The sequence below is a fragment of the Saccopteryx leptura genome, chromosome 1 (genome assembly GCF_036850995.1).
Source record: "Saccopteryx leptura isolate mSacLep1 chromosome 1, mSacLep1_pri_phased_curated, whole genome shotgun sequence".
Classification (NCBI taxonomy): Eukaryota; Metazoa; Chordata; class Mammalia; order Chiroptera; family Emballonuridae; genus Saccopteryx; species Saccopteryx leptura.
Genome location: NC_089503.1, coordinates 162,758,140 through 162,771,928, shown reverse-complemented (window position 1 = coordinate 162,771,928; position 13,789 = coordinate 162,758,140). Strand labels below are relative to the sequence as shown.

The window sequence follows — 13,789 nt, the reverse complement described above, 5'->3', positions numbered from 1 at the left end:
CCCCGTGGGGACCTCAGCAGTTAGTAAGTTAGATGTGGGGTCCGGGGTGTGGGATGAGGAGAGGGTGGCAGAGAAACACTTAAGAGCATGTCTGTTGGCTTTCTCACAGACAGGGCACCTGCGCCCACGCCATCTGCTGCTGTGGTTCTGCCCTTGGCTTAGGTTATCAGCACAGCCTCCTCCTCCCCTTCCTACACAGGGTGTGGGGGGAGCACAGCACAGCAGAAATAGACTTTTGTCACTCTTGGTGAAAGCAGAATTTTGTGACCACATGACAGGCTGGTGACTGCCTCTGTCCCTCGCACGGAGCTTCACCAGCAAAGGGGGAACCGCGGCACTCAGGCAAAGGCTATTTCAGGGTTATCCGGACACCTCCCTGCTTCCCGACCTGCTGTTCTGCTTATTGGCCCTGAAACAGTGGCTCTTTTCTTCGTTTGTGCTCCCTTGGGGAGCCCCCTAATAGGATCACTGTGGGAGCTCTTTCTCCAACAGCCTCAAGGACTCCACAAACTTTCGGAGTCCACATTTCACGGCTTGGGGACTGTCATGGCGCCTGTGCCCTCACTGCCTTTTCCGCCTGGCTTCTGGCCGTGCTGTCCTCTCACAGAGACAGTGTCTGTGACCGTCCCGTCCCACAGCTCCTCTGACCACTGTTCTGGAAGCTTCTCCCTACCCTCTAGGGCACTGACCTCAAGCCTAAGTCTTCCCTATGCATCTCCCTAATGTCAGGGGCTACTGACAGCATTGACAAATGTACTGCTCACAGAAATTAGGGGACATTTCAAAAATGAATATGAACTGATAAAAAAAAAGCATTTGATTTTTTTTTTTTTTTTTTTTTTCTGAAGCTGGAAACGGGGAGAGACAGAAAGACTCCCACATGCGCCCGACCGGGATCCACCCGGCACGCCCACCAGGGGCGAGCTCTGCCCACCAGGGGGCGATGCTCTGCCCCTCCTGGGCGTCGCTCTGCCACGACCAGAGCCACCCTAGCGCCTGGGGCAGAGGCCAAGGAGCCATCCCCAGCTCCCGGGCCATCTTTGCTCCAATGGAGCCTTGGCTGCAGGAGGGGAAGAGAGAGACAGAGAGGAAGGGTGGAGAAGCAAATGGGCGCTTCTCCTATGTGCCCTGGCCGGGAATCGAACCCGGGTGCCCCACACGCCAGGCCGACGCTCTACCGCTGAGCCAACCGGCCAGGGCTGCATTTGATTTTTTATTAAACAAGAACATCAGAAAAGCAAACAAGTCAAAGAAAGTTGTTTGATTATGCAAATGAGATGCAAAACCAACTTGTATTTCATTGGTGAAAATGCACTATACAAAAGGCTGAAAGTACTGGAATACCTGCATGTTCCTCATCCCCTAATTTTTGTGAGCAGTATACTTGGAAGGGAAGTGCCTCTGGGGAGTCCTTTAGCCAGCCCCATTTCTCCTGTGAAGCCACCTGAAGACAAGGGGGTTGACATCCTTTGTCTCCTCTCCTCCTGGTCCCTCCTCAGCTCAGTGTCCTCTGTGCACATGAGCAGTGCTGGGCTAGAAGCCAGTTCTCTTGCATTCCAGGGTCAGTGACTGGGTGGAGGGTGTGCTCGCCTCAGGCCCCACGGGGGAAGGGGGGGAGGCCCCCTGAGGGGCTGGGAAAATCCACAGCCCCGGAACTTCACCCCCTCCTCTCCTGGGCACCGGTGGCTTCAAACACAAGGAAGATGAGAAGCACATTCTCTGGGCTGGACTTAGAGGACGCAGAGGAAAGAGGGTAGCTCTGGAGGTGGTGTCATCTTCCCTTTGAGAACCCACTTCAGCCCTGGAGGCTGCACATGGCCACGAGCCACCCAGGGCTGTGGCACCCATGAAGGAAGAGGAGAGAGTGATACTCGGAGTGACATCACAGATGCCTAGCCAGCCAGATGAGGTGTGTGTGTGTGGGGGGGGGACCTCAGGGATGATTAAGTTTAAACCACCTTGCTTTTAGAGACGGGAAACCAAGGTGCAGAATGTCATAGTTGGGGAGAAACCAGAAAACTCCCCTCCCCCTTCTGTCCCAGCACCTTATGCTGCCCACGCTCAGGGCCGCTGTGTTTGGGGCTGAGTTCCTAGAGGGAACCACGGGCATGAGGCAGTCACTGCCCCGGCGCTGAGCAGAGGACCCTAAAGCCAGGAGATGGGCAGGGCCGGAGCACCAGGCCGTGCCTTTAACTCCCAGCCCCACCACTTTACCAGCTTCGTGTGGCCTGGGCTCCGAGCTGCAATCTCTTCTGTGCAGTGGGGAATCACCACACCTGCTCACAGGGCTTTGTGGGGATTAACCAGGACTACGTGGAATGGTCCGCGGATGGGAAGCATCCTGTTCTTGTTTGAATGACAGGACGTAGGTAGGCAGGATTTGACCACTAGGAGGCAGCAGGTGGCGCCCGTGAGCAGCCGAGGAGCCGGGACGTGAGAGACCAGGCGGAGGGACGGGTTCCTGTGTGGCCAGCGGCGCGCAGGGCTGTGGACGTGCTGCGCGTAGGAGCCGGGTCTGTCCGGAGTGGCCGCAGCAGCCCTGATGCTTGGACAGGGTCCCAGCAGGCAGACGATGCCGAAAGACAGAGTGGGTGACAGCCCGGGCTGTTAGGCGGGGGTCCCTGGGGACGCGGGGGCTGTCCCCACCCCGGTCCGAAGAATGTTGCCTGGAGAGCCTTCCCGCCTGCATCCTGGGCGCGGAAGCCTGGGGGGGGGGGAGCTTATCTCTCTCCATAGGGCCCCTTTGTCCTCAGCTTTCCAGACGCTTGGGGCTAGCAGCCTCTGGGACCCAGTTCCCCAGAGGCTCAAGGCCCCTCCCTGAACTGCCCCCACCCACTCGAGGAATTTTCTGAGCCTGAGGGTGGCCGAAAGTACAGAGCGCCCCCCCCCACCCCCCGCGACTCTCCCGCCACCCGCCCAGGCCAGTGCCCTGTGCCCAACCCCAGAGGGTGCGGGACGTCTGACAATCATTAAACCAGCTAGGCCTGATTTCCCCGCACCCCATGTCGGACCCGGGCCAAGTGGCAGAAAATATGCAAATCATCTAGGGCCAGGAGCCCAGTCTAAAGGCCAGGAAATCCCCTCTGTCCAATGAGCCACCGGCTCAGGTTACGCGGCTATAAAGACCTGGCAGGGAGGAGCTCCCAGGTCTATTTAGCGCGGGCGGGGCAGCCTCCAGACACACTACTGGGCCAAGCTTTTGCCTCTTGGATTTCTGGCGCCCACTGCCTCCCAGCCGTGCCTGCCCGCCTGCCACACCTGCACTGCCACCTTGGTAGGTGCCTGCCTGCCGTGCTCCCCAGCCTGGGAAATGCGGGGTTTGCAGTTTTGGGGTCCTCAGCAGGAGTGTGGGGCGAAGGGGTGTCCTGAGGTTCTGAGAGCTGAGGAACTATCCCTGGATGACACGGGGTGGCCACGCCTCAGCCAGCCCCACTTGAGGACCCGAGGACCCGGGCGACTGAGGAGGGAGTCCTGCAGGAGGCCAGGCGCCCCCACCGGGGTCTGAAATCATGGGGCACGTCTTAAAGACAAGGTGTCCGGAGATTTGCCGACCTCTGCGCACCGGGCCACGCCTGCCCAGGTCTTGCTGGGACAGAGTTGCCGCAGGGCGCAGGGAGAGGGGAGACCCTGGCCCTTCACCAGCTCCTCTCCCCCCCAGGGAGCTCATGGCCGCAACCTGTGAGATTAGCAACGTTTTCAGCAACTATTTCAGCACCATGTACAGCCCCGAGGACCCCACTCTGGCCTCCACTCCCCCCGCTGCCTCTTTTGGGGCTGATGACCTCGTGTTGTCCCTGAGCAACCCCCAGATGCCACTGGAGGGCCCAGGTGGGTCTCACAGGGAGGGGTGGGATTGGGCAGCAGGGCATCCATCTAAGAGGTTGGGTAGATAGGGGGTCAGGCGGGAGAAGGGACTCTGAGCAGACTGCTTCAGAGCCCTGTGGGAGAGACTTATGGTAGGCTGGGGTGCTGGGGCAGGATGGCCTCTGGTGGCTGGGCTGACCCCCCGCTGTGCCGGGGCCCTTCCAGAGAAGGCCAGCTGGTCGCAGGAGCAGCCCCAGTTCTGGTCGAAGGCCCAGGTCCTGGACTGGATCAGCTACCAGGTGGAGAAAAACAAGTTTGACGCCAGCACCATCGACTTCTCGCGGTGCGACATGGACGGGGCCACGCTCTGCAGCTGTGCCCCCGAGGAGCTGCGGCTGGTATTCGGGCCGCTAGGCGACCAGCTTTATGCGCAACTGTGGGACCTCAGTGAGTGCAGCCCCTGTGCTGGGGCTCCTGTCAGTCAGGGAGGCTGGTCCGGGCCTGGCCCCATGTCCCGGGTCAGGTTAGCACGTTGAGGGAAGGACGGAGAACCCCAGGCCAGGCGGTAGGCTGAGCACCCCTGAGGGTGAGGGGTGGGGAAGCCTGCGCTCTGACTCCCTTTCCTCTCAGCTTCCAGCTTTCCTGACGAGCTCAGCTGGATCATTGACCTGCTGGAGCAGGACAGCATGTCCTTCCAGGAGACCTTGGGGGACCCAGGCCCCTTAGGTGAGCACCTGTGTTCCCTCTGCCCCTCCCCACACCTGTCTTCCGAGCTAGAAAGGTCAGTAGGTCGTCCAACACACGTCTGAGTGGCCTCACCTGTCCCTGCCCAGTTCTCAGAGCCCTGTCTGAACACCCACTTCCTCTTCCAGACCAGGGAAGCCCCTTTGGCCAGGAGATGCTGGAGGACCCCCGGCAGCCCAGCCCCTACAACCCAGGCAGCTATGGTGCAGGGGCCCCATCCCCGGGAAGCTCCGACGTCTCCACGGCAGGTGAGGGCTCGTCAGGCCACAGCCTTTTCCAATCCCCAAATGCCCCCAAACCCTTGGCTTTCAGTTCTCTGGGAGGACGGAGCTGGCTGGGTGGTGTGCCCGCCTGCAGAGGGTGGGCCGGATGGGACTCACTGGACCCGACTCCCTAGGGACTGGAGCTTCTCAGAGCTCCCACTCCTCAGACTCCGGTGGAAGTGACGTGGACCTTGACCCCAGCGACAGCAAGGTCTTCTCCAGGGGTGAGTGGAGGGTGTCCCTGCAGGGGGGCTTCCCCCCCACCCCCACCCCCTCCGTTGCTCTCCTGACCTTCCAACTCCCCACAGATGGCTTCCCCGACTACAAGAAGGGGGACCCTAAGCATGGGAAGCGGAAACGGGGCCGGCCCCGAAAGCTGAGCCGAGACTCTCGGGACAGCTTGGACAGCAGGAAGAGCAAGCATGGTGGGTACAGGGCCCTGAGGCTGGGTGGGCACGGGACAGACATGGGTGGGGGGGGCACTGGTCACTGGCTCCTGGGGAGGAGGGGAGCCCGAGGTCCTGGAGGAAGGTCTTGCCTGCTGTGACACCTTCGGTGGTGTGAGGATGTGGCTGGTGGGTGTGGGGAGGGCCCAGAGAGCCACCATGGTGGACGATGCCTCTGCTGTTGGACTCCCAGCCCACAGAAGACATCTGTACTGTGGGCTCCAGTCAGTGAGCCTGGGAGATTGCCCAGGGCTCCCTTACACAGTCCCCACATTGGGCTGGCTGTTTGCTTCCAGTCCTCAGGGGTTACAGTTCCCAGGAAGCTGGTCTCTGATTCACTACCAACTGTGGCCCTGCTGGCCAGTAACCTAACAGGCACTCTTGTACCCCCGTATTTGAGTGGTAAAACGTCTCTGCTGTGAGCTGGCCCTCCTGGGCTCCTGTCCTGGCCATAGCATATGACGTTCACAGGGCCAGCTGGCCACAGGGGGGGGGCCCTGGCTGCTGCTGACCTGTTGGCCTTGCAGCCCCCAGAGGCACCCACCTGTGGGAGTTCATCCGGGACATCCTCATCCACCCGGAGCTGAATGAGGGCCTGATGAAGTGGGAGAACCGGCAGGAGGGCGTGTTCAAGTTCCTGCGCTCTGAGGCTGTGGCCCAGCTCTGGGGCCAGAAGAAGAAAAACAGCAGCATGACCTACGAGAAGCTGAGCCGAGCCATGAGGTGAGCGCCCACCTGATTCCTGGAGGGTGTGGTGGCCCGGGGGCAGCAGGAGGCTGCACAGAGGGGCACAGGGACTGTCTAATGACACCCCTGTGTGGCTCACGAGACGCATCCCAGGAGGTTCTCAGTGGTCAAAGACCATTTACTTTTTTATTTTTATTTTTTATTTATTTTTTTATTTTATTTTTTTTGTATTTTTCTGAAGCTGGAAACGGGGAGAGACAGTCAGACAGACTCCCGCATGCGCCCGGCCGGGATCCACCCGGCCCGCCCCACCAGGGGTGATGCTCTGCCCACCAGGGGCGATGCTCTGCCCACCAGGGGGCGACCAGAGCCACTCTAGCGCCTGGGGCAGAGGCCAAGGAGCCATCCCCAGCGCCCGGGCCATCTTTGCTCCAATGGAGCCTTGGCTGCGGGAGGGGAAGAGAGAGACAGAGAGGAAGGAGGGGAGGGGGGTGGAGAAGCAAATGGGCGCTTCTCCTATGTGCCCTGGCCGGGAATCGAACCCGGGTCCCCCACACGCCAGGCCGACGCTCTACCGCTGAGCCAACCGGCCAGGGCTACTTTTTTATTTTTTATTTTATTTTACCCAAGTGAGAGAAGGGGAGATAGACAGACTCCCGCATGCGCCCAACAAGGATCCACACAGCAGCCCTCAATGCTCTGCCCACCAAGCTATTTTTTTGTTTGTTTGTTTTTTGGTTTTTTGTTTTTACAGAGACAGAGAGAGGGATAGACAGGGACAGACAGACAGGAACAGAGAGAGATGAGAAGCATCAATCATTAGTTTTTCATTGCAAATTGCGACACCTTAGTTGTTCGTTGATTGCTTTCTCATATATGCCTTGACCATGGGCCTTCAGCAGACCGAGTAACCCCTTGCTCGAGCCAGCGACCTTGGGTCCAAGATGGTGAGCTTTGCTCAAACCAGATGAGCCCGTGCTCAAGCGGGGGCAACCTCGGGGTCTCGAACCTGGGTCCTCGGCATCCCAGTCCGACGCTCTATCCACTGCGCCATCGCCTGGTCAGGCACAGGCCAAGCTATTTTTAGCACATGAGGCCGAAGCTCCACGGAGCTATCCTTAGCACCTGGGACCAGTGAGCTCAAACCAATTGAGCCATGGCTCTGGGAAACGAAGAGAGAGGAGAGCGAGAGAGAAGCGAGAGGGGGAAGGGTGGAGAAGCAGATGGTCGATTCTCTTGTGTGCCCTGACTGGGAATCGAACCCAGGACATCCACACACTGGGTCGACACTCTACCGCTGAGCCAGGGTCCAAAGACCATTTATTAGCACGCCCCATGCCTCTGTCGAAACAATCAAATTGCTTGTCCCAGAGCCTCGGTTTCTCTTTAGATCACTGCTAAGGTCCCTTCCAGCCCTGAACTCGTGTGGTTTCAGGACAAGCCCCTGGGCACAGCCATAGATACAAAGAAGCGACTCTAGGCCAGACAGTGCTGCAGGCTCAGGTGCTGGAACCTAGTGGGGACAGGTCAACTGCAGATGGATCACGGGGCAGGAGAGGGCTTGGCAGTGGGTGTGCCTCCTGCCTGGGACTCCGTGACTCCCGTATCCATTCAGGTACTACTACAAACGGGAGATCCTGGAGCGGGTGGACGGCCGGCGGCTCGTCTACAAGTTTGGCAAAAACTCCAGCGGCTGGAAGGAGGAGGAGGTGGTCAGAAGTCAAAACTGAGGGTCCGAATGGACCCGAGACAGACGCATGGACTTGAGGCCAGAGGCCCCTGTCGAGAGGACCGCTGTGCTCTGGAGGACACAGAAACTCTGGGGTCTCCTCGGCTGCCTCCTCGTGGAATCACAAGCCCAGGGTGTGACTTGACCTATCTTCACATGTGGCTCCTTCAGTGCCTCCTGACGCCCACCCCAGACCCCAGCTGTGGACATTGTCTTCCTCCTGCAGGTGTCTGGACAGAGGCCAGGAGGTGGGGAGGCCGGGGCACCATAAGCGACGGGACAGGGCCCTGCCCTTTCTCTGGACTGGCTCCTGCCCCCTCCTAGTGCTCGGGCTCCGCGGGCGAGGGTCAGAGCACTCTCTAATTTATGTGCTACAAACTACGTCGGATGTACATAGAGATCTATTTTTTCTAAGACATTCCCCTAACTGTCCTTGGCCCTGGGCTGGGGTACCAGAAGCTCAGGGCAGGACTCCGACCCCCTTCTCCTGCGTGGAGGCAGAGACCTCCAATAAAGTGCCCTCTGGGCTTTTTGTAACCTGGTCTTAGCTCCCTGTGCACTGACACGTGGACCTCTGGATCGGACTCGGTCAGGAGGGGCAGGGTCTGCGGGTCAGAGGGGAAGGTGGAGGCAGGTGGCAGGTGTGTGGGGTGGGGACCCAGGAGCCAGGAGGGCTGGGGGCTGGGAGGAGAGGAAATGGGACCCTGTTCAGGACTGGAGAGGGCACACGGCTCCACACCAGCAGGGACGTGAGTGTAGCAGGCTGGGCTCTGGCCGGCGTCTGTGAGAGCTTGGAAGTCACATCTGGCCTTGGCGTTCCAGCCACACTGGCTGCGAGCTCAGTGATAAGGATCCCACGGTGTCACCTGACGTGGAGTCAGACTAACAGTCTTGTGGAGGAAACAAGCAAAATGGAGATGAGACGTGACGAGAAGGCTGGGAGGGGATGGCCTGGTGGAAGCCTCGTGCACCCCAGGGCCCCACGTCATCCCTCCTGAGAAGAGACAAGGGACTTGTCATGCCCACGTCACAGAGGCAGAAGGTGAGCTCAGTGTGCGAGGGACAGGGTGGAGGCCATATAGGGTGGAGGCCATGCAGGCTGCATCTCGGGCCTCCCACACATCCCCAGGGACCGCTCCAGGGCTCAGCCCTCGTGACCTAATGCTCAGAAGGTCCCTGACGATGTCACTCCCTCTGCACGGTGACAGTGCCTCTAGGTTGCATGGGGGACACTTCCCTGCATGCAGGGTTCCTTGCTAAGAATGGCGTCCCGTGGAAAGTTCCTGAAGTTTGAGGCATCAGTTTCCATAGAGCCCATCGTAAATCCATTTTGGGAAGTCAGAACTGCTGCTTAGTCATTTTAGAAATACCAGAGCATTCGCTGGAGGGATATGGGAAAGGAAGGGTTCTGAGGGGAACCTGTGTGTGTGTGTGTCTGTATGTCTGTAGCAGGGGTGGGGGGCTTGCGCTGCAGAAACAGGATCAGGCAGGACAGTGGGGAAGCTGGCTGGACAGAGCAGTGGCGTCATGGAAGACCCTAGAGTCCCCTGCAGCCATTGGGAACTTGTGTCCCTCTAACATGTGCAGGTGGCCCCAGGGGTGATGGGTGAGAAGGGCACAGGGCTTTGCCCCAGACACACCTGCTCCATGCTGGCCAGGCACACCGGGGGCTCCTTTGGCAACACGGCCTGGTAGAACCATCATCCCATGGAACCCCACCTGCTGGCACTGGGCTGAGTTGTGCAAACGCGTCATAGTGGGGACCCTGCAGAGGTCACCCTTGTGGCCAAGACGAGGAAGTTCCTCAGGTACGCAGGGACCCAGGGCACAGCCACTCTGCCCACCTCCATCTCATGTCTTCTGTTTTAAGGGCACCTGCTGTGAGGCCAGGCAGTGCACAGGAGAGGTAGGGCCAGCCCCTTTGTTGGCGGCCAAAGGCAGGTGCCACCCAGCCCCCCCACTCCGACCTTTGTCCTGTTTCGGTTTATGAGGCGATTTCTCCTCATCCCATTATCGCACTCGGTCGGCACCACAGCCCTCTGAGGAGATGGGGCTGGGCCAAGGTCACTGGCTGGGTGAAGAGGGGACCAGAAGAGGGGCAGCACCCTGCTGTGGCTCCGTGAGGGTTGACGGGGGGGGGGGCACCTGGGCAGCCCTGGGAAGGGCAAGAGGGGTCCTTGGTGCCCCCCACAGGGACATGCTTCTTGCCTATGATGTCTTTGCCCAACGTTGCTCTCCACCTTCTTGTCCCCCAGAACCCTGCAGAGCCAGGCACACACCCTGGGGCTGACCTTTCTCACCCCATCCTGGGTGCCCTCTCTGTCAGGTGTCGGCCACCCTCACTCCCAAGTGTTCCCAGCTCAGGAGCCAATGCAGGGTGGCCCCCAGCGGCCCCTCTGCCAGGCGGCCTCTCCCTGGGTGTGGCCAGGCTGTTTCGATCCTGCCCTCAGCATCTGGTCACCTCTTATCTGCTGCTGTAGGATCAGGTAGCCGCTTGGCAGGTCAGAAGGAGGTCACCCCTCCCCAGTCTGGGTGTGCCTGCCCGCCGGCCCGGACCTGACCGTTCCCGGATTCTCCCCCGGCCCGGCCCTCCACCCAATTCAGGGGAAACTCGCCTCACCTGCTCTCCTGGGTGAGGACGGTCAAGGGGTTGTGCTTGTGTGCGTTTATTTCAACCCGCCTCTTTATTCCACTTGCCTGCTTACACAGCCTTCTCCCGGACCAGCTGTCCGTGTCCCTGGGCAAGGACGGGGCTCCCTCGTCTCAGCCCCCACCCAGCACCTGGCACAGAGCGGGCGCTTGATAAGTATTTGCTAAACAGCCTGTGACTTTGTCCTGGCCACCACCTCCCCTATGCACACACACACATACACACATGCACACACATATGCACAATCACATATATCACAGTCTCTCTCACACACACAGCCTCCTCCACAGGCCGCTGGCCCCGGCCCTTTATTGACTCTGTTCATCTCCTTCCTGGGGCCCAACTGATCCCCATGAAGTGTTTGCCGGCCTCCTCTACTGCCAGGACTGGTTGTGTGAATGTGAATTGCAGGACACAGTGCAAAATAAAACTCCCCTCTGTCCTGTCCTCCTGTGCCCCCTCCTCTCCCTCTCTTCCTCTCTCCTTTCCCCTCCTTGTGCCCCCCCCCCCCCCCCCCGTCTCGGCCTGCTACGTGCAGGGATGGGCCAGGGCAGCAGCTGCAATTAGCCCAGCTCAGCCACCCGTTACTGGAACCTTCGTGTCAACTCTGGAGCCCGTCCAAAAAGCCCCGCCCAGTACCGGGCATGACTCAGCCTCATCTGCCCCTCCACACCTGCCACCCTGTACCCAGGTGCCCCATGGTTGGGGAAAGTCCCAGCATCCTTTGTCTGCCCTCCTCTACCTGGTACATCTGCAAAGCATGCTGGGATCCAGGGCTGGTCCCTGCTGGTTTTCAGCCTAGAGGGGGAAGCTGCAGGCTGGCGATAGCTGGGTTCGGGGACACTGAGTCTCGAAGGAGTATGGCCTGATAGGCCAGCCACTCTGACCTCAGGAGGCACGGACCTGCATACATCAAGCTGACAACTGAGTAAGTCCAGAGCTGGGAGGACACAAAGGAGTCTAGGTGTGCGTCAGGAGACCCCTTCTCAAGAATGATCCAACACATTGTTTAACAGCCTTAAACAGTACCTGGGCCTTTTTACATAGCAATTCCACATCTCAGAAACTTTCCCAAAGAAAATTATAGGATAGGGGCCTAAAGGCCCCCATGCTGGCACTCTTGGTGTAGGGGTGCACAATGCAGACAAGCAGCAGCCCCTGGTGATAGGAACTGCAGCAGAAGCTCTGCTGGCAGCTGATGCTGTGTTTACTGTAGAGTCACCCCCAATACATTGTTACCTGGGGGAGAAAGTAGCTTCGCTGCCTTCCTGGTGCACAGATGATCCAGCTGCTCTCAGACGTTAGTGGTCACCACTGGGCAGCATCATGAAAAATAGCACCCTATTTTTTAGGGGGGAAACATAGATGGTGTTTCTATTACCAGGAAAAAAAACTAACCCATTTCCCATTTTGGAAAAAAAAAAAAAAGGGTAGCAACATGATTAGAAAACACTCTGTTTATCTCCCGTAATTTTTTTAAAAAATGCCTGCAGGGGCTCGCCAGCTCAAGCATGGGGTAGGGTGGGGGTGTCGCTGGCTTGAGTGTGGGATCATCGACATGATTCCATGGTCGCTGGCTTGAGCCCAAAGGTTGCTGGCTTGAGCAAGGGGTCACTGGCTCAGGTGGAGCCCCCCACGGTCAAGGCATGTGTGAGAAAGCAATCCATAAACAACTAAAGTGATGCAACTATGAGTTGATGCTTCTTCTTTCCTCTTTTCTTCCTTTCTCTCTCTCATAAAAATAAAATAATAAATATATAAATAAATGAATAAATAAAGTCTGCAGGGTGTCTCTTTCAGTCACTCAGAGGCAAGAATTATTCCTTTCAGTCTGGTGAGAAGCCTTTGGCTCTGAGAGAGGAAGACCCTGTTCTAAGGTTCATAGTCAATTAGGGCATTTGTTGATCTATTCCTCCTTTCCTTGGCTGCGGCGGGTCTCCTGAGGAGCCTGCTGAAACCATTCATCGTGTCTCTTTTAGTTCCGAGCTGCTCTGCTCCGTGGCTTGGACAGTGCTGTCCCTCTGCTGACACGCCCCCTCTGTTTCAGCAGGTCCTTCACCTTCTCCATGAACACCTTGAACTTGAACGTGTGGGTTCCTGTGGATCTGGTTCTGTTGGTTACTTTGTTTCTTGACAGTAGGATGTTTTTGTTTATTTGATTTTGTGTGTGTGTCTTGTAATTTTTTATTAAATGCGGGACATCTGTGTGGAACAGTAAAGATTGAGATAAGGAGTACAGGTGGCTGGAAATGGGTATGCCTCCTCTGCTTGGCTGTCAGTGCATGCGTGTGCATGGGGTGGGGAGGCCTCGAGTTAGCCCGGTCAGAGCTTAGTCCAGGTCAGGCTTTGCTGTGCTCTGGTTGTTGCTGTCTGGCTTTGTGTTTGCCCAGTATCACTAGTTGCTGGGTTTTCTCCATGCTCCTGCTCTCTCTCCTTTGGTCCTCCTCCCTGTGCCCTGAGCCCTGTGCCCTGTGCCCAGATGGGCTCTCTCTCACTCTCCTCCCTCCCCCAGAGACAGACTGTGGCTGCTTGTTACTTGGTGCTTGCTAGCCTGGTGGCTCAGGATGACAGGTCCGGAGGGTTCTATGACCCTGGCCCAGGCTCTGTCTTAGGCAGGGTGTGTGCCTGGGTCTTAGAGTGGGGATATTTTAACAGCCACAGGCCTCTTTCCTGTGACCCCTTTCTGTTTGAGTCTGCGGCTGGTCCTGTGTGGGGCAGAGCTCCTGCTGTCCTCCAGCCTGCAGACCTGCAGCACAGAGTATCTCGGCCCCCTCCCCATGATCTGCATTGGGGCTGGGTCACGCTCTGTGATGGCAGCTGTCCCAGGCATCGCAGATGCTCTGTGGCATCTCCGGCCTCTGCCCACCAAATGTCCAGAACACATCCCTCTCCTTGTGGGGACAACCAAATATGTCTCTAGACATCCACAGATGTCCCCTGAAGGGCAAAACTTCCTGCCCCCAGAACCACTGCTCTAACAGGGGCCTGGGCCTATAACTGCTTCCTGCCCAACTGCAGGGGCAACAGCTTTTTCTTCCCCTGCCTCTGCTGCACTCATGGGGCCGCAGAATGGGCTGCACCTGCCCCCACAGCTGAAAGTCCTTCCCACGTCCTCCGCCTTTCCTGCTTCTTCTGGGGGAAGGTCTAGGTGTGGCTTCCTGCCTTCCATTGGCAGGGCCTTCTCCCACTCCAAGGGAGGCTCTCTCCAATCTCCCTTCTGGGCCCCTGTGAGGTCTGTGGGGAGGAGTCCACGAGGGCCGCCAGGACCCTCTCCTGTCCTGCTACCCCTCACTCAACCTCCGAGGATTTGTTAAAAACAGCAGCACAAGGTTTCTCGCCTGCTGGGCTGGCCCTTCTCCCCGTATTCTGAGTCAGGTGAGTCTCCACGTCCCAGCTCTCCTCCAAAGGGCCTGGCTTTCCTTCCTGGGGGTCTAGGTCACCTGGCTGCTCTGTCACCCCAGCTCTC

The 13,789-nt window shown here is 58.4% G+C and overlaps 1 protein-coding gene across 1 annotated transcript; it reads left to right on the top strand.

Moving 5' to 3' along the window:
• Positions 1 to 3,136: 3,136 nt before the first annotated feature.
• On the top strand, positions 3,137 to 8,210 carry ELF3 (E74 like ETS transcription factor 3). The gene is made up of 9 exons (XM_066379558.1): positions 3,137 to 3,274; positions 3,659 to 3,828; positions 4,030 to 4,251; positions 4,435 to 4,530; positions 4,677 to 4,796; positions 4,946 to 5,035; positions 5,120 to 5,236; positions 5,785 to 5,980; positions 7,560 to 8,210. Exons 2-9 carry the CDS (start codon positions 3,666 to 3,668, stop codon positions 7,672 to 7,674), a joined length of 1,119 nt encoding a protein of 372 aa, XP_066235655.1. The 5' UTR covers positions 3,137 to 3,274; positions 3,659 to 3,665; the 3' UTR covers positions 7,675 to 8,210.
• Positions 8,211 to 13,789: the final 5,579 nt, after the last annotated feature.

Bases quoted from the DNA above. Each gene is read 5' to 3' on its own strand.
- ELF3 (XM_066379558.1), top strand. From the start codon at position 3,666: ATGGCCGCAACCTGTGAGATTAGCAACGTTTTCAGCAACTATTTCAGC. The intron at 4,797-4,945 runs GTGAGGGCTCGT...CCGACTCCCTAG, and splicing joins CTCCGACGTCTCCACGGCAG to GGACTGGAGCTTCTCAGAGC. The intron at 5,981-7,559 runs GTGAGCGCCCAC...GTATCCATTCAG, and splicing joins AAGCTGAGCCGAGCCATGAG to GTACTACTACAAACGGGAGA.